At 45.0% G+C, this 8,799-nt stretch overlaps 1 protein-coding gene across 1 annotated transcript; it reads left to right on the top strand.

The window, feature by feature from the left end:
• LOC109724220 lies at positions 4,780-8,501 on the top strand. Its single transcript, XM_020252961.1, is given in 4 exon segments — positions 4,780-6,536; positions 6,539-6,854; positions 7,352-7,877; positions 8,268-8,501. Coding segments are annotated over 4 exon segments (2,613 nt in total). The 5' UTR covers positions 4,780-4,816; the 3' UTR covers positions 8,319-8,501.

Genomic DNA, 8,799 nt, shown 5'->3' with positions numbered 1-8,799 from the left:
TACCTCCACAACTGTCGCTAAGAAAGCAATACACCCGCTACTCAGCATCTGTCGAGCCCTCGCCGAAGATATCCAGGTGGCAAACAGCGTGCTCCTGCAGCCTCTGAAAGTGAACTCCTTCTGGCCTGGCTCGCGAAACGTCACCGTCCTCGCTCCACAGTCGATGGTAGCATAATACCGCGCCAGCCAATCCATACCGAGCACAACGTCGAAGTCCTGCAGCTGCCCTAGCACCAACAGGTCTGCGGGCATGATCCACGAATCCAACTGCACCGGGCATGACCAACAACACTCTGCAACCTGTAAAACATGGTCCGGGATCTGCACCTCTCGTGCCTTTGACAATGCCCCTAACTCTAGACCATGCAACAATGCAAATGCTCGGCTAACAAAAGAATGTGAGGCTCCAGTATCAAAAAGAGTACGGGTACGAATGCCGGAAATCAAAGTGAGACCTACTCCCCCTCTAGAACGAACAGATCCTCAAATAACCTCTTCATCGCACTGACCCATCCCTCAACAACCCAGGCCTCAGTGTCGCTACCATCGAAAATGGGTGGGTCAAAACGGCGGAAACGAGCCAACCTCTCCGTCCATCGCTCCTGCTCGGCCTCTGTCAACTGTACGGGTCCCCTAGCAGGCGCAACTGGCGCTGTAGGAAGCTCCACTGGTGGGGGCATAGCTGCGGCTGGAGCTGACGCTGGAGTAGTCGGTGGGGAAACAATCTGCTCTGGTATACTCGGTGCTGAACTCGGTGACTGAGCTATCCTCTCACACAACCTCTGCAACAACTCCCCCTACTGCCTCGTCACCTCAGTCAGGGCAGCCAACTGTGCACTCAGATCAGGGGGTGTGCTAGCCTCAGGTCGCACGCTCGGCTCCACAACAGGGGGTGCACTCGCCTCCGGTCTGTCCCTCTGCTCCTGCCGAGCACTCTGCTCCATCTGCTCAGGTCTCTCAGAAGGTTCAGCACGATCCCGTGCCAACTGGGCACGCTCCCGCAACGACGGTCGACCTCGGCGACGATACATAGCTAAAAGAAACAAATCGGGGTCAGATATAACAAAACACTCTCGACCCAATCAACCGAAAGTCTAGAAGGCGGTCCCTATTTTCCTCCCAAAATTATGTCGTCTGCAGCCAACATAATTTCTCAGGACAAAACAGGAACTCCTCCAATCACTCACTCCACTCTAGGAGGAGTTAGAACAACAAATCGTTGACTTTCGCGATAAATCACGCCTCTCACGTCTTGCCTTCCTAAGGTTTGCCAACTTAGGGTTTCTAGGTCCCAACAACCTACAACTAAGCTCTGATACCAACTTAATCTGTCACGCCCCGGATGTCTCGTTTCTCCGGCCACGCCGACAAATCCGCCGTATACAAAGGAATTTCCCTTGTATACGAAGCGACATCAGTACCTGTAAATCAAACAATACTACAAACAGTAGTATAGAGCTGCTCGAGTAAACAAAAGCTAAACAAACTGAGCTTCATATACATAGTTCAGAATCTAAAATACAGCATCACTCGCACTGGCGAGTTAAGTACTATGTACATAAACTCGAAGTAAAACAACTACCTGCAGTAGGGTGCCTCTAGCTCTGCTCAGCGGGTAGGGCTCTAACTCGCGACGTCCTTGCCTCGATCCTGATCCGCGGAAGGCGCAGCAGCCGAAACCTGTGGCTCTACAAAACAGGGGTAACATCTGGGCGTGAGAACTACTGTAAAAATAAGTAGTCCTCAGTGGGTGCCGCCCAAAACAACATCGGTCCACCCACTAAGTCTACAGAAGGGAGCCAGGATAGTAGGAAAAATGCAGGAAATAACTCAATCGCTACAAGTCACTACACTATCATGCTCTACACTAACCAACTGTAGGACATGCCAAATCTGACCCAATCCAATCGGGACTGTAAACATACCCGTCCCTGGGACTGTGAATACACCCGTCCCTGCCCCGTTGCGACTATCGGGCTCTATCCCACAACTGGTCGTGGAGAGCAAGTCCAACTGGCATGAGCGACACCACGGAAACACAAAGCTGACTCCGGAGTGGACTCGTGCGGCTACCCAACCGAGTATGCAGCAAAGTTATCTCTGTCGTAGCTCAGTAATGCAGGCTACTCATAGCCAAAAGCAAGTAACTGACTCAAACTGGTCTACACAACCAACAGGGTAACGTGGCCCTACAATCTGACGCAAAAAGGTGACACGGTCATCCGTTCACTTCTGCAGCCCCACCCAGTGCCGGAACAACTGAAGGAGCCTGTAAAAATTATCCTGCATACCAGACGGGCGTAAATATATTCCTAAACTACTGGAGTACCGTCTTGAGGACAACTGCGCAGTACATAATTTATTAACTGCGCTGAGCTAAATCAGGTCAGTTTAACATACATGCCGATTTCAAATCGTGGTTTTCATCCTAGTCCAAATTCTGGTCCAGACTAGTACATTTAAGATTTACTAGTCATGTTCTCAATACTGATTTTATCCAGGATAGCATCACGAACATCAAGCTACAACATGATTACCAAAACTGAAAAATCATACATGTCGACGATTACGGTACTTAGGAATAAACAGATGTAAACCCACCTCGAAAGCTATCCCCTGGCAGCGGTACACTCTCACAGCTGTGGCGCCACCTGCTGGGTCGATCGTAGCCCTTCGAACCCAAGAATCGCGCTAACTCCAAGCTCTACACCAAACAATTCACCGTTTCAGTCCAGTTTTTGCAGCAGTGGAGTACAACAAGGATTTGACCAAGCTAACCTTCACCAAATCTGGAAAATAAGGGTTTCATGGATTCCTCTCGAAGTCCCGAATCCAAGGAACCAAGTCTCGTCGCGATCCGACATTCCTACGTCGCGTACAAGCTGAAATACCCACGGTCAACGGTGAATTTCAGCAAAATAGCATTTCGAGTAGAAATAGCAGAATCAGCTGAAACCTCGGAGGAATTGGAGAATAGCTCACCACACCCGCTGTTCAAGTCCGGTGGGTCGACGATAACAGCAACGACTCGCGCTCACACAGCTTCCTCGCGCTGCCCCGACATCAAGTACGTGCTCGATCGGTTCCGCGGCGCGACGTCGACAACGAAATCTCTCCGCGGCACTCCTCAAGCTTGTCCCCTGCTTCAGTCGCACGAGAAAGAGAGAGAAACGAGAGACTTAATTAGTGAAGTGCATGCACACCCTCCTTAATTAAACAGATATGCATGCAATGAGAGGGGGTGTACGTGCAAGTTGCTAAGCACATGCATGTTGATGAGCATGCATGGGTACACGTGGCTCCAAGCCACCATAATTAGTATGCAACCCACTCAAAGAAACTAATTAATTACATAATAAATAAAACAAGGATACTACATAGATACTTTTATTTTCAATCGTTAAATAAGATTTAATGGCAACAAATTAATATTTTTATTTGAGAATAAATTATTACTTAGTGAATTATTTGAAATGATTGGTTGAAAATTACTAGGTATGAAAATATTAGTAAAAAGGATAGAAACAATTTTAGAAAAAAAAAAATCAAAACTCACGCTTTTATAAGTAGTATATATATATATATATATATATATATATATATGTATATATATATATATATATATAAATGAGCTCCTAGTGCTTTTAAAAGTATCAAGCATTTGGTGCTTGTAAGTTTTCGGCCCTATGATTAAAGATGTGCGGTATAGGATGATGTGGCCCCCTAGAGTTTGAGTGGGTTGGTTGGTTGAATAGTATAAATCTAAATGGGTAAAAAAATGATCAAAGGCCAGAAAATCTAACGGGTATAAAAACATTTACATAGCCGACCAAGTTTTGGTACTTTTACAACGCACGCGTAGCCTCACTATATATATATATATAGATATATATATATATATATATATATTATATATATATATAATTATATAATATACTATAAGAGTTGAGGCATAGAATACTCTCCGATAGTAAACGGGCCGTTTTATTATCGAGTTGCTTTTGATGATAGACGCTGTACAAAATTTGTACGATCGCTCGTTTAAATATGATCAAACGGCATTTAAACTATCTAACAATCACAATTTCCACGCATTTTCGAATATTGTGTCTTTTATCCATCTAGTGAACAAAAATAAATGGCTGAAAATGAATATTCTTAAAAATGATCGATAGAATCTTGTAATCAAGATCAAGAGTATAGATCTTGTTTTAAATAGTTTAAAGAATTTTCTAACAAAAATTCAATTGATTTGGATATCTTTACACCGTTAAACGAGAAAACGTCTCTTATCCACCATTAAAATTACAAATTTTGAAACCCTTTGATTATTAGGCAAATGATGTCGAAAAGATTTGAAATTTGATTTCTAAACACTTCAAGTGGTATAGATCATGTTCAACGGAGCCGATCGTCAATTTGGAAGCTCTATCATCGAAAACAACTCGATAGTAAAACGCCCCGTTTGCTATCGAGAGTATTCTAGCTCAACTCTCTCTCTCTCTATATATATATATATATATATATATATATATGAAAAAATATAAAAAATATATATATATTGAAAAAGTCATCTAATATTTTTTTAAAAAAAATACAGTCCAAATTATATCTACGTGCCATTGGCAGTACTAATTAAGAAGAGACAACGCCAGCTCATCCCATTTCGGAGCCACCAGCATGAAGGATTAGAATATTATGCAAAATATATGAAGAGAATCCTCATTTTGTTTGGTTGGTCAACGCACAGTTATGCATACATACATCTGTATATGTAGATCTACGTCCGTAGTAATTTGAGATCCGCTCAAAATTAATGGCGCAAACTTCGAACGATCAAGAACTTGCTGAGTGCGGCGGCGACGCTGTAGCAGAATTAGCTGCCCCCGACGACTTTGTGGAAGTCGTCTTAGATGTCAAGGAGGACGGAGTAGACGTCACTGAGGTGCAGCGGCCTGTTGCGAGAACTTGGGGAGATCAATACCGACTAGGGCGCGTAACAGAGGAATTGCGGCGGTTGAGGTCTGCAGGTCTGGCTGCTCGACGTCTGGACAGAGCCGGAAGCATTCTCGACGTCATCGAGCACCCGAACGACTGGGGCGCCACCTACTCCGACCGGGAGTCGGACCGCAACGGGCGCAGAAGGAAGAAGAGGAGCGGCGGCGGCGGCGGCTACGACGACAGCGACGACGATGATGCGGCTGCATCAGCGGCGGCGCCGGAGAGGCAGCTGACGCGCTTCGCCCTCCGCATCGCCATCCTGGAGAAGGCCGCCAGCGGCGTCGGCACGCTGGCGTTCGTCTGGGCCACCGTCGTGCTGCTCGGCGGCTTTGCGGTGCTGCTGCAGCCCAAGGACTTCTACTTCGTGACCACCATCGTGCTCATCGAGGGCACCCGCGTGTTCACCCGCAACCACGAGCTCGACTCCGGGTTCTTCTTCCGGGCCACCAAGGCCGAGCCCTGCTCTGTCTCCGGGAATGTCGGGTGGATCCTCACGTCGCTGCAGCTCTTGTCAGCCACCGCGTGCGCCGCGCTCTCCGCGATGCGCCTCGTGGAGCAGCACTACGGCGACGTGGATCAAGACGCCACCAAAAGGAACCGGGCACCGGCGCTCGACATCTTCTATGGGCTGGCGCTGGCGCAGGCTCTGCTGTTCCTCATAGAGAAGGCCTACTGGCATTGGAAAATTTCATACGGCCAGCTGCTCGAGCAGACTCGCCGCGCCTGCGGCTTCGGTGCCTCGGGGATCATCTCCCTCCGCCGCTTCTTCCACAACGCCTATTGGAAATGCATTTCTGGGAGCGTGTTCGACGCCCTCGACATGGACCTGACCTCCTTCGCGCTGGCGCTCGTCAATTCGGAGTCCCGCGGTGAGCGGCTCATCGGCGCCAGGATCCTCTATAGTTACGTCATGCACGAGCTCTACGCCGACGACACAGTCGACCGGATTGTAACCTCCGCGCAGACCGTTCGGAGGTTAGTCGCGATGCTCGGGTGGAAAAGTCCGGCGGACGAGGAGATCAGACTGCACGCTGCGAGGGTCGTGGCCAGGCTGGCTGGTGACAGGCGCAGGGTGCTCCGAGTCATCGGGATTCCTGGAGCAATGCAGTCCATAGCTTCGCTGCTCCACGCGGGTAAGCGCGAGGATGATCACGATGAAACATACTATGCGTTCAACCTGCTCGGCCTGCACATTCTCAAGCACCTCTCCCATGACGTCGACAACTGCAGACAAATCCGGAACACGAGAGGCCTCCTCCCGAAGATAATAGAGTTCACCAGAACTAGCCCAAGCCTGCTGCAAGACGAGCGGGTTCCGGTGGTACGGATCACATTAGTAAAGAGATCGCTGAAGGTGGTGATGAGACTAGTAAGCACGGCCGGCAAGACAGGGAGATTGCTGCGGAAGGAGATATCGGATAACATCTTTGCGGTGATCAACCTTCGGGACATCCTCAGGTACGGGAAGTGCCATCCCGCACTGTCGATGTTGGGGATCGAGATCCTTACCGGCCTTGCGATGGAAAAGGCTGCGAGGAGGAGATCGGGAGCACCGGCCAAGTGATCGAGCTGCTGCTCTCTAACTTTTTAAGCCCGGAGGGTAGGGGCGAGCAGGCGAAAATAGTTGTCGAGGCCGGAGATGCACTGGCAATGCTGACGACGGAGAGCAAGAGCAACTGTGCGGAGATTTTAAAGGGGTCGGAGGAGGTTGTGATGCAGATTGGCAGTCTTCTCGATGTGGGTGCCGTCAGAGTTCCTGCTTCGAAGTTGCTGCGGAATTTGTGCATGTACGCGGGGTCGGAGTTCTGCAGTCGCCTTAGGGGAGTTGGTGCCGCCCTACCCCCGGTAAGACTGTCTTTGATTGGTTTAATTGATTGGAAATAACAATCAATAGAAATTATATGACATGTGATGCAAGAACAAGATATTTTGCCCTGCTATGCAATGGCTATTTTTTGTTAAATAATATTACTTAAAATTGCAAAAATAAAAATTTGTGATAAATTTTAAATTTGGAGAATAAATTTAGGGCATTGTGCTTTAATAAGTACCATAAAAGCTGATGATACTTTGATATTAAAAAATTGAATGCATCATTTATCTTCATATATTTAGTTACTATACTATATATATTTCTCGCAACTAATATATAAACTCATTGAAGCTAGTAATTAGCTTAAATTTTCAAACCAAAGTATCATCAGCTGACTTAAATCAAAAAAATTAAAAAAATAGGTCGTAAAATTAAAATTTTGAAAGATTGAATAGCCGATTCAAAACGAATGATAGTTCAGATAAGTTCTGTGCATTTTTACCTATAATATATACTAGATTTTTCAAAAATTTGAAGTACAGAAATATTTTATTTTTGCGATTTATTTATGCAGGTATTGGAAGCAATTATGACAAAAGAAGGGAAACTACTAGAGGTCTCAATCGGCCTCAGCGTGGAGATATGCAAACTGATAGGTCCCGAAGATTATGCGAAGGAAGTAGATCAATTAGGCATTAAAGCGACGGAGCTCGCGAACAGACTTGCGCAGATACTACGTAAACACGATGGCTCGACCGTTAAGCTTCCGAGAATAAGGAGGTCTGTGATCGAGCAAGCAATTTGGCTGATGAAATCGAACAGTAAGTATAGCGATCTGTTTAAAGTATGCGGGATGGCGAAGGAGATGGAGTATGTAGTGCGAACTACTTCGGAGCTTGAATCTTTCATACTTTTCTCTGGAAGTGTTGGAGTCAACAAGTACAGAAAATCTATGGCTTCTCTTGTGCAGACAGCCATAGGATTGATGGGAGTACCTCGAGACGTAGAAAGACTTACAATTCCCATTCCACATAAAATGTTCGTTGATAGTTGGAATAAATTCGTAAGCCGGATCGGCTGATACGCTTTAAAATGGTTCTAGCTTTATATATTCATTTTCTGGTTTTTCCATGTCGCAAAGTTGAAACCAAGAAATATTTATTACTTTCCTGATGTTTCTGAACGTTTTCAATAAAACCTTCTTGTAGAAATATTTTAACAATATTTTCGGTAATATTTGTAGATGCTATTCTAACCCCTCCTTTTTTATTCATGTCAACATTTCTTATAGAAGTTATTAGATTGGCAATAATGTCCCTATCCAAGACGAACTAGAATTATAGATTCCTTCTAATTTTGATATAATCAACATGTTTCCTCTTTTTTTTTTTTTTTTTTTTTTTTTTTAAGTATGTGTGTGAGACACAATCTACTAATTTGATCTATTTGCTAGGTAAATGAAATCAAGATCATCACAAAATTATTCCGCCCTCCGACAGTCTAAGAAGATCTTACGAACTCAGCTATTCGATGAATGAAATTCATTTGATAAGAAAATCGATTTCCCCACTATCATTGTCAAAAGTAAATCATTCAGTTTGGACATAGAAGATAAATCTCACATGTTAATAGGATGGAACATTAATATTCTTTATCAGGGGATCAAAACTTGTCTTACGATATTTCAATTAATCTGTACTCTTGTATCCATCTAGAGCAAGCTAAAAAATGTATAAACTCATCTCAAGTATAACCCATTTTGATTTAACTACATGACCTGTAATTGACTGTCCCTAGCACAAGTGGGGGCTTGGTGGTTGGTACCTGAGGTCCCAAATTCGAATCCTAATTAGTTCACATTTATACTTAGGTCTATTTCTAAAAAAATAAGTAAAACAGGTAGCATGCTATCTTTCTCTAAAAAAAGCTGTTATTAACCCTTTAATTTTAAAATTTAAACGCATCATTTATCTTTATGGGTTTAA

This window comes from Ananas comosus, linkage group 18 (assembly GCF_001540865.1).
Source record: "Ananas comosus cultivar F153 linkage group 18, ASM154086v1, whole genome shotgun sequence".
Classification (NCBI taxonomy): Eukaryota; Viridiplantae; Streptophyta; class Magnoliopsida; order Poales; family Bromeliaceae; genus Ananas; species Ananas comosus.
This window is presented reverse-complemented; position numbering and strand designations above follow the sequence as displayed.